The sequence below is a fragment of the Quercus robur genome, chromosome 11, assembly GCF_932294415.1.
Source record: "Quercus robur chromosome 11, dhQueRobu3.1, whole genome shotgun sequence".
Classification (NCBI taxonomy): Eukaryota; Viridiplantae; Streptophyta; class Magnoliopsida; order Fagales; family Fagaceae; genus Quercus; species Quercus robur.
Window position 1 is genome coordinate 7,082,552 of NC_065544.1, and position 27,702 is coordinate 7,110,253.

Below are 27,702 nucleotides of genomic sequence, written 5' to 3' on the forward strand. Positions count from 1 at the left end.
TTGGATCCCGTCATATGAAAAAAGATTAGATAACCAAATCCTATACCACATCACACGGATTACAAAAGGTGTAAACATAAGGTTCTACACACATTAACCCTTATTGAATTTAATACGGTGCATCAAACAGATTATTATTTCACACGATGTCCTTTTCCTAATTATACTATTATTATTCAGAATCCAAACAAGTAGAAACTCCATCACTGGAAAAACAAATCCCAAAACAGCAAAGACATCAACACTACGCACCAACACACTTTGGGTGATTGCAGCACCAGGCTCGTTGTAAAATAGATGCTGTCTTGGGTTCAAAAACAGCACCATCTTCTTACCATTTTTCAGATTTCTTAATTGATTTTGAAGCACTGCGCTGCTTGTAAAGCTGTCCCAATTCTTTTAGTAATTTTTCAACAACAGCATCATCCAATTCCAGTTCCCTTTCATTTTCAGATATTTCAATTGATTTTGAAGCACTACGCTGCTTGTAAAGCGGTACCAATTCTGTTGGTGAGTTTTCAATTGATTCTAAAGCACGAATTGATTCTGAAGCACGACGCTGCATTGATTTTTCAGCACCACCCTGCATGTAAACCTGTCCCAATTCTGTTTGTAAGTTCATTTCGGGATATCTTACAGCATATATTTGGGCATTAAAAAAAAAAGAAAAAAAAAGAAGGTATATTTATACAAGTATACAACATCTCATTCCTCCACACACAAATTTGCTGATTTTTTATTTTTTTTATTTATTATTATTTTTTTTTAGAAATGTTATGGACACAAGAAAAATTCACAACATTTCCAAATTAAAATTAAAAAAAAATTAATTGGAAATTATTGTGGGCCTATACATAAGTTTTTTTTTTTTTTTTGAGTAAACAGTAATACTTATTAAAACACACACGAAAATAGTAATGTTAGTGTTTTAAACCGGATTTATAATACATTACATATACGTAAGTTGGCATGTTAATTTGAGAATGTTATGAAATTGTAAAGATATTTTGTTTGTGTTCTTGGTACTACTATATATATATTTTTTAAAAAACTCCATTACCCTAAAATTGAGAAGTATAGCTAAATAATAATTCTCCTAAAAAAAAAAGGGGGGGGGGGGGGGGAGAGCTTTGATGGTGGTCATTCACATGGCATAATAAAATATGATTGATTTTTGAGGGAAAAAAGTTTTATAGAATCTTTGATGAAGACCAAAAACAATAAATGGCACTTTGAAGTAAGAGTTCCAAGACTAGTTCATCTAATTTTCTTATTTAATGTCCAATATTATTAATTTATGAGTCCAATTAACAAGTACTTTAGAGACACTATTCAAAGACTAATAAATGCTCAATTACGAACTCTAAAGCAAACTTTTCAAAAAAATAAAAATACACATGTTAATGATTCATTATTGGCTTACATAGACAAATTATTATTATTTAAATGTAGTATAAATATTATTTAATATAACATTAAATGCATCTTAATCACAGCTGTTAGGGCATTCATTAACAAAATCCTTAATTTATATTTTCTATAAGTTTACCTATATTGCTATATTAATCCTTGTAAGGAAATTAGTGTAGCGAAATGAATTTAAATCATTTTCTGGTGCAAGCCTTTCTAGCTTTCCCTAGAGAGAGTGAGTGGTCATTTGAGTGAGTCACAATTAATCCTTAAGTGAGTGAGTCCCTAAGTACATTGTTAGAGTGGTTGAGGGACTCTCTCCTCAAGCGAGCACTATTGATTCCTTGAGTCTATCCTATTTCTTTACTGTAGAGAGTAATAATTTCAGTCAATTATGATTTGACATGACATATTACTAAATTCATGTAGTATGTTCAAAATGGCTGATTATAGGGTGCTATATACTACTCTTTCTTTTCTCTTCTTTTTTTGAGAGGAAGGTACTATATGCTACTTAGTAGGCTACACTATAATTTGCCAAGTGTCACTAAATAAAAATTCTAAAGAATGCTCAAGAGCCAATTACGCGTCGACATGTGTTGAGATTTAATTTAAAATACAAGCAGTTTAATTAAATGTTGTCATATGTTATTTTAAATTCAATTAAGACACTTTTGACAAATCAAATGATGCCATGTGTTCCTTGGATAATAAAATAGTAATTTTTTTCTCTCAATAAATAAATAAGTATTTTTTTTATTAATAAAAAGCGAAAATATGCTTTTGGTTAGCTAAGTTGTTGGCTAAAGTAATTTTATTTAAATTTCCTTATTTTGAGAGTAAATTTTTTGGTAATGTGCCTTCTTTTTGTTGGCTAAGTTGTTGAACCCCTTTTTTTTTTTTTAATTTTTTTAATTTTTAATTTTAAGCTAATGAAGACAAGGATACAAAGAAATATGCTTTGAAAGAGTTAGGACTCAAATAAAAAATAAAAATTATAAGGACCAAAATGAAACCATCCCAAAAATTTGTGGACTGAAAGCAATTTAAGCATCAATCACAATAGTAATACTAAGTACTAACAACGGTAAATGACAATAAAAACAATAATATCACTGGTATCTTCTTCTTGGTTTTGTTTTTGTTTTTAAGTTCTGTTATTTATCAAAAATAATAATAATGCGTATATCTCTGGGTTAATGTACCTAATGGGATTTTTTTTTTCCCGGATACAAGATAAAAATTCTACTCTAGTTTAATCTAAGTGTATTTATGTGTGACGCTCCATCCTAAAGACTTGAACTCCAGCCCTTGCCCCCTCACACCCCACAGACACTTATACTTGTGAAATGATCATCACGTCAAAGATGCGCCGTTGTGGACCTAATGGGATTTAATTGTATCAAGTTTTGCCTGATCTGCTTTTAAGTCAGTCAGATGTGGCTGCCATTAGTACATAGTAGAAATATGAGTAGGCTGGTGGCTTGGTACACTATCTGTTACTTCTGATTTTCCAAGCTTTAGAATCACATTGCTATCTATAAAATGTTATTGTGAAACCTAACTCTCTATTTATCTAATGAAATAGTTGGATTGGGTATACTAGGTGATAGAGATCAAGGAATCAGTTAGTTGAACAGCATGGATCACGATGATGTTGAGGGCCTGAAAGATAAGAAATAAAAGGTCAGAGGAGACCGGGGTTGGCTGGTCAAAACTCCTCCGATGATGAAGTTAGTAACTCTCCTCTTAATGGAAAAATATTGTCTGTAGAGAAGAAATACTTTGCCTTTTTTTGTCGGAGACTCATCTCTTTTTATAGGTTTAGGGAGCGGTTATCCGTTGGATAACCTCCCCCAATTTTACGGATTCCGGAGCGTACAATTTGATAACCGTTATAGCGGTTATCTTTGTCAAAACTGCCTTGCCCTCGTCCTAAGTGCTTTCTGGACGAGAGATAGTACACCAGTTAGTACACGTCGTCCAGAGGTCTCTCTAGATGATAGTAACGTGGCTTGCGTAACCTTCTCATGGACGACATTCATGGACGAGTAAGGAGTTGGCTTTTTTTAGACACCATCAGTTGCCCCCTCGTCCATATGTGTCGTCTTAAGGATAATTTGGGGGATTTTCAAAAATGTGTACTGTATGCCACGTGTCAAAATCTGACTGATGAACTGATGCGCTTGGTTCAATTTTCGAGATCTATGCCACGTGGCGCACTTTGGTTGGCTGCGACGTTTCGCATCCCAAAGTTTTCAGCTTATAAATAGTTGAATTCCTCCAGTGCCCTTCACATTTCTGAGATTTCCCTCCCTGAGCATCCTCGTCTTAGATCCTCGTCTAGAAGCATCATCTCGTCCTTAGTTCCCTCGTCTAGATTTCAGGTATTTCTTTACTCGTTCTCAGATTTTAAGTTTTCTACAATGTCTGAGACCGTTCTTTCCTCGTCTAGCAATAGTTTAGGCAAAGCCATAGACGAGTATCATGACCTAAGTAGTTTTAGTGGCTCTAGTGATAACAGTAATAGTACTAGTAGTGAAGGGAACACCACGGACGAGTATGTGTCCGGCGTCCCTGGGGTACCCTTAGAAGTTCTCCAAGGACTCAAGACGAGGAGTGAGTCTGGATCCCAGGCAGGCACAAGTGCCCCCTCGTCCACAGTTCAGGACGAGGTTGAGGTAGTGTATAGCTGTGCCATAGGAGTAGAGTCCAAGACGGACGATAGGAAGTTAGTTTTGCTTAAGAAATGGTACCAAATCCCAGACGACCTTAATCCTAGGTTAGCAGTTCGTGGGGAGTGGTGTTGTCAACCTCGTTTTGGGATAGGTATTTACGAAGGCTATCTTTTAGGTGGACTTAGGTTACCTTTAAATGCTTTTGCCAGAGAGTTACTCACTAGGTTAGGTATAGGTGTTTGTCAGCTTAACCCCAATGCGTGGAGGTTAGTAGTCTCCATGCAAGTTTTGTGGAGGGAGGTCTTTGAGGGGAATCGTCCTCTGACTGTGGACGAGTTCCTCTACTGTTACAAGCCTTCTGAGATTAATCAGTCCCTTGGCTTTTATCAATTCATAGCCAGAGGGAAAGATTATAGATTGATTAAGTCCATAGTTTCCTCGGATAGGAACTGGAAGACGGAGTTCTTCTTCATCTCAGGTTTCTGGGCTGGACGCCCACTCGAGGTTTCTCAAGACCCGTTTCCTCCCTACATAGGAAAGTTAGGGAACCTTCGTCCTGAAGGTATGCTTGTCATTTTACTCTGTTGTATTTATCTTTGTAGACGGCTAAATAATAATTTTTTTTTTATTTTTTTATTTTTTTTTATTTTTTAGGTGCTGGACGACCTCATCTGGACAGGTTTCATATAGAAAGAATTCAAAAGGTTCGTCTATACACGGATAGGGCTTTCCATTCTTTGGTAACCCTCCAACGTCTTGCCACTTGGGGTTTAGGTCCCAACCAGTCCAGTGAAGCCCTTGCACACGAGCTCACCACTCGTAGACGTAAGTCAGTATAATTGTTTCCCTTTTTTACTCCTCTTTTTTTTTTACTTATTATTTTTAACACCCCTTCTTTTTTCAGGAATAGCTACAATGAAGGAAAACAAGGGTAAAGAAGTTGTGAACGAGGCTGCTGCCACTGGGCAGGACGCACCTCAGTCTCACCCGTCCGTAGGTGAGAAAAGGAAAAACTTATCACTGGGAGTTGACCTGGGCAATCTTCCCAGCAGGCGCAGGGAGAAAAAGGTCAAACATAAGTCGTCTAAGCCCAAAGATGTTCAACCTGCGCCTACTCCTGTTCATGAGCCTGAAGACGTCCAGATCCTTGATTCTGAGCCCAAAGATTCACCCATGCAAGTCCCGTCCATAGTCAAGACGCCGTCCACGTCTCAGCCTTCTCCCCAAGCACCTCAATACCTCATTAGGAACGAGGATCTGACTTGGGAAAGATTTAAGATGGCTGTGACTGATGAGGACGTGTCTGCCTGTTACAACATGTCTTTGAAGGACTTCGAGCATTCTGGGTTCATGATCTTTTCAAGGTATGTATTTTTTATTTTATTTTATTTTTTTATTTTTTTATTTTGTCTCGTCCTCTTTGATAAGATTCCTAACTAAACCATTATTCAGGCCATGTCCAAGTTCATTGCTACGTCCAGGCAAGCAACTGATCTTGACAAGATGAGGGTCTTGTTAGAGAGGAGAATCAAGGAAGTGAAGGACGAGAGCAAGCGTTGGGCTAAGGCAGCTGCTAAAGCCAACGAAGGGGCAAAGGAGCTGCAAAATCAAATTCAAGAGATGAAGACTGATGTTGTGGAGAAGGAAACTCGTCTTGATCACTTGCAAAAGAAGAATGACGAGCTGAGTGATCTTTTCAAGAAGACCAAGGATGACGTAATTGCAAAGTTCAAGGCGTCCAAGCAGTTCACTGATCTGCTGGATACTAACTATGCGGCTGGGTTTGAGGACTTCAGGATGGACGCAGTCGAGAACTTCCCCAGCATTGACTTCAGCTCTATTAAGCTCAATCTCAGTGGTGCTCCTACTAGCTCCCTCCTCCAGATGAGCTCAGAAGACGTTAATGTGGAGGATGATGCTACAACCCAGCCACTTCAGGACGAGTAGAACAAAGATGCCCCACCAGCCTGATGCCTCTTTTTTTATAATTTTGAGACTTGATGTAACTTTTTATTTATCTCGTCCTTAGTTTATGGACGAGTTATCATGTAACTTAAGGGTGTTTGGACGTTGGTCGTCCTCCCTTTAAACACTTGTGTTTTCTTTTTTGTTATATCAAGGACAAAAGTTATGCTTTTGCTTTAAAATTTCTTCTCGTCTATGAGGGTGATCTTATGAAATGCTTGGAACTTTATACTCGTCTTGGAGAAATCCCAGATGTCAGCATCACCCGTCTTGAGACTTCGCCTCTTTTTTTATTTTTTCTCTAGACTTTGCATTCGTCCATGAGCTTAATTGCTCTGGAACGTTCTTGGTTAATTAACCAGAACATCGTCCTTGCATGTATTCGTCCATGTGTGGACGTGTAAATCTCACGTTTCAGTTGTGCTTTGTGGACGTATTGTTGTTCGTCCGTGTTGTGGACGTACTATCTTCCATCCCGTCTACTTCAGGGACGGATGTTCTGTGGACGTACCATTTCAGGGAAAATTTTCTCGTCTACACTTGGGCATACATACATTTCCCTTGTTTGTCGAAGTTAAATCCCCGCGTCTGGAGATTTTCCTCGTCTTGGGCTTTACAGCCTTGTGATGAGTTAATTGGAACGAAAATAGCTTGGAGACTTAGAAATTTGCACAATACTTTGTACATAACATAAACATTGTTTTCAGGTAAGGCATATACATATATTTATGCCTTTTTTATTAAGTACAAGCTCCATAAGTTCGTCCATAAACACCATAAATAGTAAAGCCTTAACTTCGTCCACAACACACTAAATATAAATAGTAAAATAGTAGTTAATAACACCACATTAAATATAAGTAGAATAAGTCTTCAGACAAGGTCCAGCCTCGTCTGTGGCCATACTTCCGTCTAGGCTGACTTTTACTGATAGTACCTCCTCAAGTGCTCCACGTTCCAAGGGTGCTCCAGTTTCCTCCCGTCCAGGGCCTCCAAGTAGTAGGATCCTTGCCTTTTACAGTTGATAACTTTGTAGGGTCCTTCCCAATTCGGGCCCAATTTCCCATGTGCTGGGTTTTTGGTTGCCAAAGAGACCTTTCTTAGGACGAGATCTCCTATGTTGAAACGCCTAGGCTTCACCATTGCGTCATATTGCCTAGCCATGAGGTTCTTGTACCTTGCTGTTCTGTATTCTGCGTCTACCCTTACCTCGTCTACTAGATCAAGGTTCAAATGGAGCTGCTCCTCATTGTCCTTGTCTTTATACATCATCACCCTGTGATTGGCCATATGTACTTCCGCCGGTATGACTGCTTCGCTTCCATAAGTTAGCTTGAAAGGAGTTTCCCCCGTAGGGGTTCTCACCGTCGTCCTGTAAGCCCATAGAACACCAGGTAACTCCTCTGGCCATACCCCCTTTGCCCCTTCAAGCCGGGTCTTGATGATTTTCAACAAGGATCGGTTTGCCACTTCAGCTTGACCATTCACTTGAGGATGAGCGGGTGAGGAATAGTGATTCTGTATTCCAAAGTGTGCGCAAAAGTCCCTAAAGAGTGCGTTGTCAAACTGTCGTCCGTTATCAGATACCAATACCTTGGGCACTCCGAATCTGCATACAATGTTCTTCCACATGAAATGCTTAACATTTTGTTGTGTGATCGTCGCCAGCGGTTCAGCTTCCACCCATTTTGTAAAGTAATCGATGCCCACAACTAGAAATTTCATCTGCCTTATGCCCTGAGGAAAGGGACCCAAAATGTCTAGTCCCCATTGTGCAAAGGGCCATGGTGCCATCATCGGGGTGAGGTACTCTGATGGTTGTCTGGGGACGTTGCTAAATCGTTGACATTGGTCGCAGACCTTGACGTACGCTTTAGCATCAGCTTGCATATTTGGCCAGTAATACCCTGCACGGATGACCTTGGAGACAAGGGACCTGGCTCCGGAGTGATTGCCACATGTTCCTTCATGAACTTCCCTCAGCACGTAGTTTGCTTCGTCCGGAGCCAAGCACCTAAGATAAGGTTGAGAAAAGCCCCTCTTGTATAACACTTCGTTTAGGAGTAGATATCTAGCCGATCTCACCCTCAGCTTCCTTGCTTCGTCTTTCTCTTTTGGTAGCTGTCCATCTTTCAGGTATGATATAATCGGGGTCATCTAGTTTCCTCTATTTTCCACCTGTTGTACTTCTGGAATATCTATGTTTGGCATGTACTGAATTTGGTCAGATTCGTCCATAAATTCACTTGCCGAGGCTTCTTTCGCTATAGTATCAGCTTCCATGTTTTCCTCCCTTGGGATTTGGACGAATTCAGCTTTTTCAAATCTCTTCATTAGGCGCATCACTCTACTAAGGTATTTCCTCATCCGTTCCTCTTTTGCTTCGTACATTCCATTTACTTGCCCCATGACCAACTGAGAATCTCCCAGGACGAGTATAGACTTGGCTTCCACAGACTTAGCCAATTCTAGCCCTTTGAGAAGGGCTTCATACTCGACTTCATTGTTAGTTGCTTGGTATTGTAGACGAACCTTGTGCCTCAGTTTGTCTCCTTCTGGGGACTGTAAAACCACACCAATCCCACCTGCATACTTTGTGGATGATCCATCCACATGGACGACCCATCTATCATTGTCTTCTGTCTCTTCATGACTTGGGGTAAATTCTGCAATGAAATCTGCTAATGCTTGAGCTTTTATAGCATGCCTTGGTTGATATCTGATGTCAAATTCGCTGAGCTCGATGGCCCACTGAATCAATCGTCCAGCTGCCTCCAGTCTGTTCATCGCCTTCTTGAGTGGATGATCCGTCATGACATTAATGACATGGACCTGGAAATAGTGCCTTAGCTTCCTGGAAGCAGTGATCAATGCGAAGGCTAACTTCTCCATCTGTGGATATCATCCTTCCGCTCCCCTCAATGCCTTACTCATATAGTACACGGGTCTTTGCACTTTACCTTCTTCCCTTATCAGTGCTGAACTTACGGCATACGGGGTTACCGCCAAATACAAGTATAATTCCTCTCCCACTACTGACGGACTCAACAATGGAGACTTGGTAAGGTATGCCTTCAGATCCTCAAAAGCTCTCTGACACTCGTCGGTCCATTCGAATGCTTTTCTAAGAACTTTAAAAAATGGCAAACATTTGTCAGTGGCTTTAGAGACAAACCTGTTAAGTGCAGCGACTCGTCCAGTAAGAGATTGGATCTCTTTTGTATTCTGCGGAGGCTTCATGTCTAGTATTGCTTGAATTTTATCAGGATTCGCTTCAATCCCCCTATGAGAGACCATAAAGCCAAGGAATTTCCCTGATGATACTCCGAAAGCACATTTACTAGGATTCAGCTTCATGTGATACTGTCTCAGCGTGTCAAATGACTCCTGCAGGTCGTCCAAATGCCTTCCTTCATCCTGGCTCTTTACCAGCATGTCGTCTACATAGACTTCCACATTCCGCCCAATCTGCTGTCGAAACATGTGATTGACCAATCTCTGATATGTGGCTCCTGCATTCTTTAAGCCGAACGGCATCACCTTATAACAGAACAAGCCTTGACTTGTGACAAAGGATATTTTCTCCTGATCCACCTCATCCATCCTTATTTGATTGTATCCCGAAAAAGCGTCCATGAAACTAAGCAACTTGTGGCCCGCAGTTGAATCCACCAATTGATCAATGCGTGGCAGCGGATAACTATCCTTTGGGCAAGCCTTGTTCAAGTCGGTAAAATCCACGCACATTCTCCACTTACCATTTGCCTTCTTGACCATTACAACATTTGCTAACCAATTTGGGTAGTACACTTCCCGGATAAACCTCGCTCCCATCAGTTTTTGAACTTCGTCTTTGATAGCATCATTTCTCTCAGGGGCAAACACCCTCTTCTTTTGCCGCACTGGCTTGGAGGAAGGGCATACATTCAGACAGTGGGTAATGACACTAGGGTCTATACCCGGCATGTCCTCATGACTCCATGCGAACACATCAATATTTTTCTTCAAAAAGTGGACGAGGCCCTCCTTAATCTTCTCTTCTAGGTCTGCCCCAACCCTGGTACACTTCTCAGGGTTCTCTTCGTCCAGGGAAATGTCTTCTAATGCTTCGGTAGGCTCGGCTACCATTCTCCTTTCTTCAATATTCATGGCTTGAATTTGCTCGTCCATGGCCAACATGGCCAAGTAACATTCTCTTGCTGCCAGTTGATCCCCTTGCACCTGCCCTACTCCGTGTTCTGTTGGAAACTTAACTGATAAGTGGTAAGTGAAGGTAACGGCCTTCCAACTATTCAAAGTTGGTCGTCCAATTATGGCGTTATAGGAGGACGGACAGTCTACCACAAGGAAGTTCACATCCTTGGTGACTTGTTGTGGGTATGCCCCCACTACCACTAACAAGGAAATGGTACCCACGGATTGTACCTTCATGCCACCAAAACCTACTAGGGGGGAGTTCACTGGACGGAGCCGGTCTCGTCCTAGCCTCATTTGTTGAAAAGCTGGATAATACAAAATGTCCGCCGAGCTTCCGTTGTCTACAAGCACCCTTCTAGTTGTGTAGTCAGCAATCATTAAGGTGATGACGAGAGCATCATCATGGGGGTGATGAATTCTCTCAGCGTCTTCGTTTGTGAAGGTGATCGCTGCTTCGTCCGTGGTCCTTGCTCTCGGTGATCGTCCAGAAAGCTGGACACTCTGCACTACCTTCAAATATGCTTTCTTGGACTTGGATGACTGGCCTGTCGAACTTCCCCCTATAATGACTCTTATTTCTCTGAGTGGTGGCCGTGATGATTCTTCCATTTTTCCTTTCATTTTTTCGTCCCTGTTATCTCGTCCAAGGAAATTCTTCAGCTTCCCTTGCCTTATGAGATTTTTGATTTGCTGCTTTAAATCGAAACACTCGTCCGTATCGTGACCATGATCCCTGTGGAAGCGACAATACTTGTTCCGATTGCGCTTATTGGGATCTCCCCTCATTTTCTCCGGCCACTTCAAGGAAGGATCATCCTTGATCTGCATTAGGACCTGCTCAAGTGGGACGTTCAAAGAGGTATACTGCTGGTTCCGTACTGAAGAGCCCGGCTTCTTAATATCTCGGTCTTTCCTGTCTTCCGTGCGTCCTTTCTTTGGACGAGGGCCCTGCTCTAAGTGGCGACTGGGATTTGCGTCTACTCTCTCGGACCTCTTCCTCTTCTTAGCAATGATTGCGTCTTCTGCATTCATAAAATTTTGTGCCGAATGGACAAGTTCTGCCATAGACTGGGGCTCTTTTTCATAGAGTTTGTGAATGAACAGATCTGAATTCACCCCATTATGGAAGGCTGCCAACAAGAGCTTGTCATCTGCTTCGTCCACACTCAGGGCCTCTCTGTTGAAACGGGTGATGAACGACCGTAAACTCTCGTTCTCTCCTTGCTCTATGGTCAATAGGCTGGACGAGGAACGCTTATGTCTTTGTCCTCCTATGAAGTTGTTAACAAACAGTTTGTTCAACTCTTCAAAAGAACTCACCGAATTCGGGGGTATTTTACTAAACCAAACCCGTGCTGGGCCCTTGAGGGTAGTAGGGAATGCTCTGCACATTATTTCGTCAGGAACCCCTTGGAGATGCATGGTGGTCTTGAAGGTAGCAATGTGATCGAACGAGTCTCGTGTTCCGTCGTACGAATCTAGAGAAGGTATCTTAAACTTCGATGGTAGAGGATGACCGTTGATAGAAGCCGTAAAGGGGGAATCAGTTCGGTGGACTAGGTCTTCTATAGGATTTGTCCTTCTCATGTTTTCTTTCATTTCCTCCATGACTCTTCTCATCTGGTCCATCTCTTCCTTCAAATGTGGCACCGCTCGTGAAGTGGTACCTCTTAACTGACTTCCAATCTCAGTGTTCTCTCTGTCATCACGACTCTGCATTTGTCCTCCATCCTCACGTTCTTCACGCGTCTGCCTCCTTAGATTAATCTCCATTCTTAATTCTTTGTTTTGGCGAGTCAACTCCGCCACTGCGGCCGCCATGGATTGTACGTTTTGGACAGATGAATTCTGCATGACCGGTGCGGATTGGCGGTCGTGGTGAGGGTTGCTGGAAGCATCTCTGCTTCCCTGACGGCCTGGGCTGGTAGCCCTCGATCTAGTCCGTACCATCAACTTTTTGTCAAAGAGAAGAATAACTTTCCACAAACGGCGCCAAACTGATAGCGATCAAGGAATCAGTTAGTTGAACAGCACGGATCACGATGATGTTGAGGGCCTGAAAGATAAGAAATAAAAGGTCAGAGGAGACCGGGGTTGGCCGGTCAAAACTCCTCCGATGATGAGGTTAGTAACTCTCCTCTTAATGGAAAAATATTGTCTGTAAAGAAGAAATACTCTGCCTTTTTTTGTCGGAGACTCATCTCTTTTTATAGGTTTAGGGAGCGGTTATCCGTTGGATAACCTCCCCCAATTTTACGGATTCCGGAGCGTACAATTTGATAACCGTTATAGCGGTTATCTTTGTCAAAACTGCCTTGCCCTCGTCCTAAGTGCTTTCTGGACGAGAGATAGTACACCAGTTAGTACACGTCGTCCAGAGGTCTCTCTGGACGATAGTAATGTGGCTTGCGTAACCTTCTCATGGACGACATTCATAGACGAGTAAGGAGTTGGCTTTTTTTAGACACCATCACTAGGGATTGATGGATTCAATCAATTTGAGTGATATAGGTATAAAATATTGTCATTGAGATGGTTATATGTTGTAAACGACTTTCTTTTTTGGAACATTAATGTTTAGATGTTATTATGTAGATGAAATATGTGTATCATGGTAAGTAGAATCTCTATCTTTCATTTAATTTTTACTATTTCCAAATTTTTGCTATTTCTTATTGTTTACCCTTTGGCATACAATAAGATGTCTAGGGTTTAAATCCATTATTCCCTATTGTTATAGCTATTGAATTAATTTTTTTTATAAAAGTGATTAACATATTACTTAGCGAATTAATGAGGTATCATTCTCTCTCTCTCTCTCAATTGTACAACTAGGACACTTGAAAAATTTTTAAAGAAAAGAAGCGAAAGGAAAAGGATTAGGTACTTACCTGCAAGTTTCCCAAGAAATAAAGAAATAATAACAGGCCAAATATAGAAATTCCAAGTGCAAAGGCGTTTTCCCATATGTATGTACTTGTTTGGAGGTTTGAACCAAAAGAACTGCAAAAATGGCACAACTATAATGTATGAGAGTCTGAGACACTAATCTTAAAAATTTATAACTACAATACATGAAGTGAGAATTTACAAAATTATACAGGAAATGCATAAGTTAAGAGAAAATATGTGGAAGTGGAAGCATATAAGAGTAAGACAATAACATACAAAGAATTACATGGTTTGGTCTTGATGACCTACAGTCATGAAAAAACCCTTAAGGCCTACATCTTTTATACATGAGTGAAGTACATATTTTTTATTACAATGAACTCAATATGGGGTATATATAATAAGCTTAACCTAACATTAACTTCATTTAATAGACTTGTAATATAAGAATATGCCATGGCTTGCACACCAAGCATGATTGGGCTTGGTCCTAAAATATTTGGGTTGATATATCTCTAACAACCCCCCCCCCCCCCAACCCTCAAACTCAAGGTGGAAACTAGATGGAGCCTTAAGTTTGGAACAAGTTTGAGAAGATTCCTTTAAGATGCCTAAGATAATGCCTTAAAGATGCCTTGAAGACGCCCCAAATAAAGCCCTGAGAATACTTGGAGAATGACCTTCGAAGAGACCCAATTGATTTGATGTTAATTAGGCACTATAGAAGAAGAACCATGCAAAATGGAGAGGATGACGAAATAATGCCATAAGAATCCTATAAAGGCTTGAGAATGGCTGCATTAATGACCAAGGAAGACTATTATGGCCGAAGAATGGCTACACTGATGGCTTGTGTTGGGTTATAAATTAACCCTAGTTAATTAATTCAACTACCCAAATTGATCGATTAGGTCAAATTACATGCAAATCATGAAGACACGAATAAATCACCAAGTAAACTAGATTGCAACAGGAAATAAATTGACACAATAATTTGTTGACCAATGAGGAAAGTCTCTCACAAGGCAAAAACCCCACTGGGTGATTTTCAGGTCACCACTCCCAAGGATTACTAATCAAAATCGAGAGATTACAAGTACAAGGAATCTTACCTCAAACTTGGTCTATCCCAAAGTACCTAACAGTAGAATCCTTATGCCAATTCCCAATTGGTCTTGATTTGGTAGAGACTTCTTCCTTTTGCACGGATCCCAGTACGTGAGTAATTGCCAGCAACTTGAAGCTTATTGTTGGATGCAAAGATCTTCAATACACTTGTATAGAAGGAAGCACTTGGTTACAAAACTCTAAGGCACATAAGAACATAGTTGCTTCAAAATAAGTGTATAGATTCTCTAATTGAGTCTCTGTGTCTTGTGATGACCTTAAACTAAAGCTTTTATATCCCTAAAAAGTTTAGTGAATGAAACCCAAGAAGTCCAAGTCATCATGGGCCGAACAAAAAATCTGAAAATTATGGATCTACAAAACTCGATAGATTGAGAGGTATCGAGGTTCTTTATTTATTCTCGATAGATGCTAGTATCAAGCTAATGTTGAGATTCACTTTTTTAGCTTTTCTTCAATTGTTTCTTGGTGCAGTCTTCATGTCTTCAATAATACCGCATGTCTAGTTTGTAAAACATACTTCATAATATTCTAGAAACCACTTAGAATTACTCAATTATAAGTAAAGTGTGTTTTGTCAAAAGATACACCAACATATGAATATATGACCCTAACAACTTGAAAAAAATCATCGAAAATGACATAATGATGAAGCACAATTAGCAAGTTTTTCCCATGTAAGAGGACAAAAAAAGAATGAGAAATTGGCAAATTAAGTGATTTATGAGTCTCAAATGAGGAAACAGACTCCAAAATTTAATTTATGGGGAAACCTGAGTAAGATATGCCTGGTCGAAAATTTTTGACTTGTGGTTAACGTAAAAACGTCAATGGTCAAAGCCATTTGTCTAAGTAAGCAGATTCAAAGTCAACGGTCAACTTGGACTGGTTTGGTTCAGCGCTTCAAAGGGAAACCAATTCAAGAAATAGTTAAGGTCAATTGTTTGGTTTGGGTCAACCCAAATTGATGGTATTGATTATGTCAACACTAATATGGAGAGAGAGAAGGTTGATGGTGATGACACAAAGAAGCTAGCAGGCAAACATGGTAAAGCTTGGTGTGGCAAGACATAAGAGCTACACATGTCAAATGATGACATCATTGATGATGTCATTAGAGGCAGACTGCGTTTATGGTGCATGGAACTCGTGAAGGCATATGAAGTGCAAATATTGACGTCACATGAGGTGCGTGAGATAGGCGTTGAGGCAAATACTGAAGGGTGCAAAGGTGACAACACCTAGGATGATTTTGGTCACATGTCGTGACGTGTGTAATAGAGGAAGGCAACCGGATTTTAGGGTTTTAGTCGTGGGACGTCGAGGAACTTACCATTGTGGTCAGTTTTTTCAAAAGAGACGTACAACTTGTAAGCTTGAAAGATTGAAGGTGCACTTTATTAGGTTTTTAGTTTTGTACTACAGTGGTGTTTGGTGGTGATTGGGAATCTAGGATTTAGTCACCTAAGGTTGATAAGGAGGCCTATGTGGGTCGCGTGATCAGATCTCAAGGGCTAAAAAGGATTTATGAAGAAAGAGTAGTCTTTGCCTATGTGGGAGCTTTAAATCCATGATGCTTGTAGTGGTGGAGGTTTGAAGAGTGCCATCGATGACACTAAGATGTGATGACGGCGACATGGCAGCGATGGTGGCTGCATGGTTGATGATTTTAAAGTTCATATCTAGTGGTGACACTCTAGAAAGTGAAAATTTCCTACCAATCACAAATTGCAACGTCATTTCATCAAGTCCATGTAGTACATTCAAAGCGGCCAATTAAAAGATGCCACATGCTATTTAGTGGATTCTACTATCATTATTTAGAGACCAATGGAAATATTCCAAGTGTTTCTAAATAAAAATAACAAAGAACACCTAAGAGTCAATTGCACGTCGACACGTGTTGATTTAAAAAAAAAAAAGAAAAAGAAAGAAAAAGACATAAGCAGTCTAATTAAAAGCCGTCATGTGTTATTTTAAATTAAAACACTTTGACTAATCAAATAATGTCAGGTGTCCCTTGGAGAACAAGATACAAAGCCCCCACATTTAAATGATGACATGTGTCACTGTTAATAACTAATCATGTCTCATCACACCTTCCCAAGACTCTTATAAATAGAGACTTTTCTCAGTCTTATGGGAGGAGATTCAAGCACATTTAGAAGTCTCGAAACTCTTCCGAAATCAAACTCCAAAGCCTCCAAGAACTTCAACCTTCGAACCTCAAGAACATTCAAAGCAAAATTATCCAATTCTTCCTCCTAGATCCCAAAGTGCACTCAAATTAAGTTCAAAAGCCTCCAAAAACTCCAAGAAACCACAAATTAGTGAAGCTCTACGGATTCAAGCCTCTCAAGCCCCCAAAGAACTTCGACCTCAAATCTTCGAGTGCAAAGAAATTCATCCAAATCATCATTCTAAGTCTTAGAGTTTTATTGGAATCAAGCTTCAAAGTCTTCAAAAACTTCAAGAACTCTAAGCAATCAAAGCTTCATTGAATTCAAGCTCTAAAGTCCTGATGAGCTTACACAACAAATCTTATAAAATCAAGAACATTCGAAGAACACACGAAGAACGTAAAGAACGTGAAGAACAAGAAATCCCTAACAAGCTCATACCAGATATTTATTGCAATTTCGTTTTGAAGATCTTTCAATCCATTTTCCAATCAAAGTGAAGACAATTTGTGTTCAAATCAAGACCAAATTGACGCAATACTTGAATTGAAGACTTTTCCAAGAAGATTGAATCAGAGGATTATTATATTGTATTATAATCTAAATATAGAGAATTGTACCTACAAATTTATCAATACAAATTTACATTTGTGAAACATTGCCAATTGTTTGATTTTCAAACTTGAGATTTTATGTTTACAGACACAAAGAAAAGTCTTTGATGGAGGCATGTTTGAGGTTGCCTAGCAACGGAGATAGATCTAGACTAAGTCATGGAGTTGCTGTGGAGACCATTGTATGGTGGCTTGCAAGAAGAAACTTGGAATAGGAACAAAGACTTTTCTAGAGGCCAAGATTGTTGGCTTTGATACCATGTTAAATAAATTAGAGAAGATAAAAAAAAAATAGATGGAGAATCAGAAGCATAAAAAAGGGACACAAGAAAACACAACAAATCATGTAGTTCGGTCTTGACGACCTACGTTCAAGAAAGAAACCCTTAAGGGCTACATCTTTGATATATGCGTGAAGTACAAATCTTATATTACAATGAAACCAATATGGGGTATTTATAATAGGCTTAACCTTAGACTAACCACACATTAACTATGATTAATTTAACTAATACAAAAATGTCTTGACTTGTACACCAAGTATGACTGGGCTTGGACGTATTGAATATGTGGGCTAATATATCACTAGCAGCTCAAAAGACTTTTGGTCAACTAATGCCCTAGTACGAAAATTTCGGGATTTGCTTCTAGATTAGTTTGTGTAGCCACTTCTAGCCCAAACCCTACAAATATAAAACCCCAATATCAAACCTCAATCGGTGAGAAGGAAGATGGATAAAAAGTACAAAAAAAAAAAAAAAAATCCATTTGAGAATATTCTTAGCTTTGCAACCTTCTCTCTTTGATCATCTTTGAGAGGTTGAGAGTTTCAAGATCACTGAGTTTGTTGGATTTGTTGTTGAAACCACAAAGGAAACACCAAAATCTTCAAGTGACCTTGAAGTAGCCAAGAGATTAGTTTGGCAGTTGGCAATCGACTTGCAGCACCAAATCACTATGAAGACTAAAGGTTGGTTCAATGGTTATAGCAGGAGCAGAGAGCTTGGATTCAATATCTATTACTTGTATTGGAGGTTTAGTTTGTTAGTTTATATCACAAAAATATTTATAGGGGATAGGGGTGTCCAAGTAGACCCGGAGCCCGATCAACCTGCCCAATCCATCCGACCTGGCCCGAAAACCGTCCGACCCGACGCCGACGACGGTCGGCAGCGGGTCTTCGCCCATAAAACCCGAGACCGACGGGTCGGTTGATGGGTTTGAGCATGAAAAACCGAGAAAAACCGACCCGACCGGAAAACTCTTCAAAATTTCTATTCTCCGCCGATTTGAGTGGTTACCGGTCTGATTTTGTCCTATCTCCTCGAGTTACATTGAGATCTTGCCGGATCTCTTCGAGATCTGGCCTGATCTCGTTGAGATCTTGCCGGATCTATTCAAGATCTGTCGAGATCTCTTCAAGATCCGGCCTGATCTCGTTGAGATCTCGCCAGATCTATTCGAGATCTGCCGAGATCTCTTCAAGATCCAGCCTGATCTCGTTGAGATCCGCCAAGATCTCTTTGAGATCCGGTCAAATCCAGCAAAAACCAAAGATTTTGGCAAAATCCGATGACAATTTTTGTAAAATTCGGCGACCATTCACCCAGTCTGAAACCGACCAATACCCGACCGGAACCAGATGACATCCGACCACCCGATCCGCTGCCTTTGGCGGGTCGGCTGCGGGTCCAGGTTTTGGAGGTCTAGATGACCATTTGAATTTGTACTCAGTGAACATATGCTGGTCTTTGCGTGTGGGTATTTACGATTTATTTTTTTGTTCTCTTATAATGATGATATCATTAGTGAAAACTTTTGATTATGTAAAATTAAAAATTGATATATTATTTAACTTTTAAAATAAAAAGAAAATAATAATAATGACTGGGCTTGGACCTATTGAATATGTGGGCTAATATATCTCTCTAGCAGCTCAAAAGACTTTCGGTCAACTAATGCCCTAGTACGGAGATTTCAGGATTTGCTTCTATATTAGTTTGTGTAGCCACTTATAGCCCAAACCCTACAAATATAAAACCCCAATGTGAAACCTAAGTCGGTGAGACGAAGATGGCTAAAAAATACAAAAACAAACCATTTGAGAATATTCTTTGCTTTCCAACCTTCTCTCTTTGATCATCTTTGAGAGGTTGAGAGTTTCAAGATCACTGAGCTTATTGGACGTGTTGTTGAGACCACAAAGGAAACACCAAAATCTTCAAGTGACCTTGAAGTAGTCTAGAGATTAGTTTGGTGGTTAGCAATCGACTTGCGGCACCGAATCAATGTGAAGACTAAAGGTTGGTTCAATAGTTATAGCAGGAGCAAAGAGCTTAGATACGATATCTATTCTTCGTATTGGAGGTCTAGTCTGTTAGTTTATATAACAAAAATATTTATAGTGGATTTGGTGATGACCATTTGAATTTTTACTCTATGAACATATGCTGGTCTTTGTGTGTGGGTATTTGTAATTTATTTTTTTGTTCTTTTATAGTGATGATATCATTAGTGAACTTTTGATTATGTAAACTTAAAAATTGATATATTATTTAACTTTTAAAATTTTATTATTATTATTATTATTATTATTATTATTATTATTATTATGTATGAAAGACTACTTGTTTTTTAAATTGACTTGAACTGGAACGAGACCTGACCGGACCTCTTTACCAGGTCTAAGAATACATTACGCAAGCATGTGCGCACACACACAAGATAGAGTTTTAACTTATGACTTCAACTCTATGATGCTTGCTCTTTATTATTAAATCAATATATCAATCAATTTTTGGTGTAGCTATAAGTAGAGTTTGAAACCCTAGATTTGTTATTCAATAATAAAAAACTTTACTAGTTGAACTAATTGGAATCTACATGCCTAATATATTTATCTTTAGTTTGGTTTAGAGTAAATTTGATAGTACTATATATATAGTTAAAGATCAAAACATACCAGAGCATCTCCAGGATAAAAGCAAACTAGTTCCATTACTAGCAAACTAAAAAAAAAAAACTTGCATTTTCTTTCTTTGAAGATCCAAATATATATAAAAAATTTGTGAAAAACTCAGTACGGATATTTATATATAAACAATTCATGGATTAATTATTTTCTTTCTATTGTGATCCAATGTTTATTAGGCAATTCATGGTTTACAAATGTGTGAGGACGAGTGATTCTACTTAATGATTTTACTACGTAAGAAATAAAGAGTAGAATATATTTATTAAATGAGATCACTAATAAAATCTAGGAGAACTCATAACTATTTTAGAACCTAATGTGTGAAAACAAAAATTAAGAATAGATAGAAATTATCATGAACCTTGTGACTCAATGATGTTGCTTAGATTCTATTATGAGGAGATCTAGGGATTGAGTCCCTTTACTTCTTGTAACAATTGATATATATGGAATAGTAAAGGATATGTGCAAACCTTAAATTTCGCAAGCCCCACCAGGCAGAGTAAATTAATTTTTTTGGAAAATCCATGGACTCTAAGATCCGGGACTGACGGGCTTCGAGAAATATTCCAAAATCAAAGGTACTTGTATTGGTTGAATCAATAGAGCAGAAATCATGTAAAGCAGAGAGATTTCCAAAACGGTGGTCACAGTTAAAGGAACCTTGGATGCATCCACCTTGATGTAAACACGCTTTACGCCAACAAAATGTCACTCGTTGAGTTGAGAAAAAATACCAAAAGGCTCCAAATACCTATTTCAACAATATCAATAAGAGAGAAAAAGAATTGTATAAATATGAAGCTTACATTTAATTTCTTTAAAATATTTTTTACTTTTTAATTTAAAAAGAAGTAATATAAATAAGTCATCCTCAATATGCCAATGTAAAAAAGAAAAAGAAATTACTATGTAAGCAAACTTGAAAACTTACATGACCAGCCAGGAGGTATAGAAAGAAATTGAATGAAGCTCTGATTTCTATTGGAATTTTATCCAATCCTTCCAGTTCCTTCAAGGATAGGTAGATTTGAAGAATTCTTGGCCCATATTGGATAAGAATAACAGCGTTCAAGATTTTTATAGAAATTGTATTTTTCGCGCGCCTCATTTCTGAAAGTACGTTTGACATTAACACCTGAATGGATTAAAAGAAAAATAATTAAATGACTATGAATGGATTGCAAGAACTTTCGTGTTTAGACTTTAGAGTCAATGGATATATAAATTAATGACTATGAATGTATTAGAATTTGTTTCAAATTTTTATTTTTATTTATTACAAATATATTTGAATTTTTGTTGTTGGAAAATACTTTTGTTGTCAAAAAAGTAACTTGACGTTCCTTAGAGCATCTCCAATGGTCTATGTAAACCCAAAATTCTCTCTATAATAGAGAGTGAAATCCAAAAAAAGCTCTCTAATGGACTCTCTATTCATAGATTTTTTTTTTTGGCTTATGAACAGTAGCTTATCAAGTCTGATGAGCTACTGTTCACTCTTCAAATGTTTTTTTCCTATTATAATAATTAGGTGTTGAATAAAAAAATGTTGGAAGATGTGTAGTTGTTAAAAAAAGAATAAATAATGAATGAAGAAATAATATTTAAATGAGATAGAGAATGGAAAAGAGAATCTGTTGGAAGTATATTTGAAAAAGTGAGTAGTTAAAAGGTAAAAGTCACTGTTCATTCTCCAAATAGTACAAAAATTTGGAGATTCTGCTGGAGATGTTCTTATCCAAGAAGAAAGATTCTTTGTCCATTGAAAGTTAGGTTTTTTATTTTATTTATTTTTTAAATGATAGAATTTCAACCTATGGTATTAGCTTCAAGATAATTGATCTTTATTATTAGGTAAGGGTATCAATCAATTTTTGATATAGATGAAATTCGAACCTCAAATCTTTTATTTGACAACAAATGACGTTATTGGTTAAACTAACTCAAATCTACAAAAATCATATGTTAGAGTGTTATCCTAAAGGCATACTATTAAGAAATAGAAGTTAGAAACATTGGCACAGTGCGTCGAACATATTTAAAGTAGTGGTGGTGCAGCCAAAAATTAGCTCACTCACAGTCCGAAGTAGAATTTTGATGATTAAGTGTTTTTTGAATATATTATATTCTTACAATGTATAGTAGAATAACATATATAGTGCTATAAACACAATTCAAAATTTAAAATAAATATTTTATAATTCAATGTGTACCACATTGTTTTCATTGGGTTATCCCTTTAACTTTTAAGATAATGGTTAGGGTAAATATATATTCATTATAATTTAGAATACCCAATTAATTTAAGTAATTAGTATACACAACTCATCATTAATAAGATTGCGACTTTATTCAAATGAATATTAGAAACCTCAAACTTTCATATAAATGTATATAATTTAACAAATACTTTATATGAATAAATTATACTTTAATCTTGATTTTGGTCTGTCCAATTTAAAAATTTTGGATTTTTAGTCTCTAAAATTTCAAAAGGAAAACATTTTCCTAAAGTAAGTTCAACTTTGGCTCCCTACATATGAGGTTGGTTCAATTTATTCCCTATATATATATATGAGGTTGATTCGACTTGGTTCCTAAAACACGGGGTGCTTTAATATACTGTTAATCGTGTAGAGAAAATGAAGAGATCAAATTGTGCCCTTTTAAAAAATATAAGGACCAAATTTGCAAATTTTAAATTTGAGTGACTAAGATAAAAAAACCTAACAAATTTTAGTGACCAAAAGTATAATTTACCTAAATTTTATTTATATTAAATTTGAGTTTTTTTTTTTTTTTTTTTTTTTTTTTTTTTTACAAGATATAAATTCTACTCTAGTATAATCTAAGTATATATGTGTGTGAAACTTCCTTTTGGAAACTTAAACCCCGATCCTTACCCCTCACACCCTACAAGCACTTATACTTGTAGAGTGACCATCGCACTAAGGTTGCGTGGTGGTAAACTACAAATTTCTTAATTGGCGAGACTTCATTAATTGAACTAACTAAAACTTGCCACACAAATGTGATTTAAAAGTTTGTTTATTACAACAACATGAGAGTACCATTGAGTTTATTGGGCTTTTGGGCTTTAGGTTATCAAAGTGTTACTTTATAGCTTAATATTTAAGAGATTGTTTTGAGTATATAAGATTTAGTTTAGTTCGTGTCTTTAAGAGAGTGCATTTATAGTTGTGAGAGTTAATTTGTAAGTTTAATTTATGAGTATTGATCAAATATTAGTTATGTATATTATTGACAATAATTTTTTGTTTTATGAGAAGCTATTGATAATTTTTCTTTGATGAACGAGAAGCTATTGATAATAAAACTTAAATTGTTAATGATGGTAGATGAAACATGAAATTGGTTGAATTATGTTAGATTTTATGCAATAAATTTCCATGTGAATGTGCTCAGAGTACATCTGACCTGGTGCTCTAAAGTAATAAAAAGATTTTATCAACGAATGCAAAATGTCAGCTGAAAAAGTTAATTTTTGTATTACCTGTGGAATGGGAAGAATAACTAGAATGTCGAACATGAACCGCATCCACAAGTACCATTGACTTTTTTCTTTTTCTTTCTTCTCCTTATAAAAGTACACAACAAAATGCACCAGGTAAATGAAATCTAGGACCGATCGCCAAAAAATAGCATTGATCCACATTTTTTTGTCTTCACTAATGCACTTCTTGTCTTCATGGATCACAGGAACAAAAAAGAACAAGGGATCCAGTGAAAGTGCGATCGCGCGCGATGATACAAGAAAGATTTTGTACAATTGCTCCTTATGGTCTTTGCAGAACTGTGATAGTATTTTAAGTAGAGCACTAAAAATACACCAATCAAGTTATATGTTTTTAGTAAAAATATAAGGAGACCATTATTTAAATTTATATCTATTCTAAAAAAAAATTATATTAAAATTTTTTTTTCAAAAAATATTAAAGGAATGAGCGATTTTTGAAAATTCAAGGGGGTCGTTGGCTATCCTAGCCCCCTTCACCCTCTGCCTTTGTCCATAAGATACTATGGAAACCTCAAGTACCGATAATTGAACTTAAAATGTCTATGTTTACATCACGTCCTAGACTAATGAATACACTATTGGTGTACCCCATTGGAAAAAAGAATGTATTACAATTAGAGGAAAAATTTTAATTGTTGTTTTAAAAATTTCATAATACCTAGTTAGATAAAAATGAAGTTTTAAAAATTTTAAAAATTCTAAATTTTACTTTTCACCCTATAAGTATAGCTAGGTTCATTGATCCTAAAATTTTATTTTTGTAAATTTTAATGCACATCATTGTTGATGTAGTCTTTTCATCAACTAACATTTAAATTTTTCCATTAAAGCCACTAAACAACATAATTTTAATTTTTCTAATTTCTAATCATTGCAAAATTAGACTAAAATTTCAACAAATTAAGAAATGAATTATACCAAATTACCAATTTTCTTTGAAATTTAGTTATGTTATCAATCTCATCATCCTAAAATCATCAAATCCCCCCAGCAAGGACTTATATTGAGGACAAAATTTGGCTACAAACCTGGTTATAACTAATGACAACATTTCCTACTAAAAAAAAATTAACATAACTATATATTTTGAAAATTTAATAATCCATTTGGATTTGGGAGGAGGGAGGGGGAGTAGAGTAGAGTATAGTTGGCCTAAAATTGGCCTATTTTTAGTCAACTATACTCTACTCTACTCTACTCCCACTCTCTCTCCCTCCTCCCTCAATCCAAACAGGCCATAACCGTTGGATTGCATGTTAGTTATGTTCTTAACACACATGTCAAATTTCATATCAATCAAATGTTATTTACTTTTCAATCCATAAATTTATTTTTTATGCATAATTTTAGACTAAAAAAAACGTGAAGTTTAAACATTTAATTGTTGACTAGTTATTAATCTTTGATCTTCTAAAAATTTTGCAAGGATGAATGATATAAGAATGAAATGTAATCTAATGGTGAATTTGTCAAAAATCGTTTACAGACTTGCACTAAAGATTCAAAATGTTGAAATCAAAGTTTGAAAAATAAAAACTTGGTAAAGTGAAGAACGCTCCAATGTAGAAGAAAGAGAGTCGCACTCGTTCCAAGTTTTATTAGATTCACATCTTTTATTCACGGTCTCTGTGTTTGATGCATATGCTTGTTTTTAGTTAAATTTTCACAAGCATTTTTTGATTTTTAGTGCAATCCCATGAAACACAAAGCGCTCCAAATTCCAATGCCATTTACAATTCCATTATAACATCGTCACAGTATTAGAGTACTAGCATCATGTGTATTAAATGCTAATACCAAATACTAAAAAAAACCACCCTCATGAGATGTGCTAAAGGCTAAAAAAATTTTGGCATGTGCTATGGTGCAATTCAAATACTAGCACTGTAGGGATAGAAATGGTAAAAAATTTTGGTTATTTTTTTATTCAAACTTTCTCTCTCTTCATGATTTGAGAGCTACCCACCCTTGGTGGATGGGGGTGCCCTTTAACCCAAGGACGAGGGGCAAGCTGAGACGAACTCCCTATATACACTCTCTCTTCATGATTGTTGGAATTAATTAATAGATATTTTAACTTTCTTTCTCATATATGTCTATAATGCTGTTAGGAACAAAAAAAGAAAGAATAAAATAAGAAAAAAAAAAGAATATATGTTGTAGGGCGTATTGTAAAATGATGTGTTATAATAGATAAATTAACTTTTTAATATGTCAAAATAGCATATTTTTAGAATGCCTAATGCTAATGCTAACCACTTAGTAGGTTGAAGAAAATTAAAATAGGACTTTTATATATTTACATTATACTTGCAACATAAATTTTATATTGTAGAAAAATAAAGAGTGACAAATATTGTACATATTTGCAAAAAGTGGTAAATATGTACATTATTGGCCATTTTGTGTCTACAATATAAATTTGCATTATACCGTACAATGTAAAAGAAGAATTTCTAATATATATATATATATATATATATATATATAGGGAATGAGCTATGTTCCGACCAATGGGGCCCCCTTGGAATTCTTTATATATAAATATATAAAACTTAAAAAAAAAAAAAAAAAAAATCGCTTGACCATCTAACTCATATTGTGATTATTGGCATGTCACTTCAATTATTTGAATACGAGGCTCAAAGTTAAAATTTTATTATTGTGGGATTTGAGGACTATTGTATTATTTTGTTCGGCCTAAAAAATATTTTGGATTTTTTTTTTTGTCTTTTTGCTTTGAATTTTTGAAAATATTTTATTTGACAACACAAATTAGTTTTTTTTTTTTTTTTTTTTTTTTTTTTTTTTTTTTTTTTTTTGTGTGTGTGTGTGTGTGTGTGTGGATAAATTATCATTTTGGTCCCTAATAATAATATAATATGTGTCAATTAGTTTTACCGTGTGTCAGGTTGGATTCAAGTCATATGCTTCACAAATTCACCTAATCCGATCCTACCTACTTATATTTAATATATATTTAAATTTTAAAAAATATATTATAAATATTTTTATTAACTTTTTTACTTCTCTTCCTAAGTAAAACTCTAATCTTAAGTTCTTTTTGCATAGTTTGTGTTGATTTGGTGTTATACTAAGAATTATTTGATTATAAATTTGTTCTTATTTGTGGTAGTGTTGTTCTAATTCTCAATTTATTATTAATAATAGTAATTAAAAAAATTCTGTCCAACCCGATCCTCATGGGTTGGGTTGAGTTGGATTCCTGTGATAGGTTGAATTTTTTTAACCTATCATGATGGATTAAGTTAAGAAGAACCTTTCAACCCGTTCATGCACACCACTAGTAAATACTAGTGGAAAACAGAATAGATCAGACATACAAAATCTTCTTGAAAAATGTTTGAGCTGATAGCCTAATAACCCATTTATTTATTAAAAAAAACAACAATTTATAACTAAATTTGTTAGACTACTGGCCAAAAGAAAAAGTTATTGTTAGCAAGTAGAGAAAAAGAAACTACCTCGCACCGTTCCCTTGCGTTTTGCTCTGAAAATCCATACCTAAAGCTTGTCGATGATCCAACCTCCAAAACAAAGAACCAACCCCTGAACTATGTTTACACAACCCAACGAGCTTTACAAAAAAAGTTTGAATTTTGATCCCTGGAGAAATGGAAAACAGAGATTAGACAATACTGACAAATTTTTCATTTAATATAAAGTGCAACAATACTAATGAAAAACAAGGCTATTGACTTAATTGTTCAAAAATATAATAAAAGTAAACAAGTATTTCCAAACATGCATTCCCTTTTTTTTGGAGTTATAAATATATATCTCCTTAGTGGTTGGTTGAAAATATGGTAAAGTTGGCTTGGTTGAGACTGCGTGTTCTATTGGTCTGGTATTGACCTTAGCATACCTCCTCGTTCTTTCTTAGGTTAATGGAACGAATACATATTCAAGAAAAAATAAAAATGTAACCCCTTAGTGAGAAAGAGAGTTTGTAATTGAACCTGATCAGAGACTCAAGTAGCATGCATTTTACAAGGCGTAACAAGAGGGAAGGGAATCTGGACAAAACAAAGAGTAGCAGAAATTGGCTTTCTTATAGAATTCTAAGAGCATGCGGAGGTGCAGAAGCAGATGCAAGTAATAA

At 36.7% G+C, this 27,702-nt stretch overlaps 1 protein-coding gene across 1 annotated transcript; it reads right to left on the reverse strand.

The window, feature by feature from the left end:
- On the reverse strand, window positions 1-27,702 carry LOC126705624 (cyclic nucleotide-gated ion channel 1-like). Its single transcript, XM_050404724.1, has 7 exons — window positions 27,560-27,702; window positions 27,065-27,206; window positions 23,556-23,880; window positions 20,973-21,176; window positions 20,512-20,792; window positions 13,142-13,253; window positions 1-595 (listed from the first exon to the last, which is right to left on the reverse strand). Exons 2-7 carry the CDS (start codon window positions 27,100-27,102, stop codon window positions 332-334), a joined length of 1,224 nt encoding a protein of 407 aa, XP_050260681.1. The 5' UTR covers window positions 27,103-27,206; window positions 27,560-27,702; the 3' UTR covers window positions 1-331.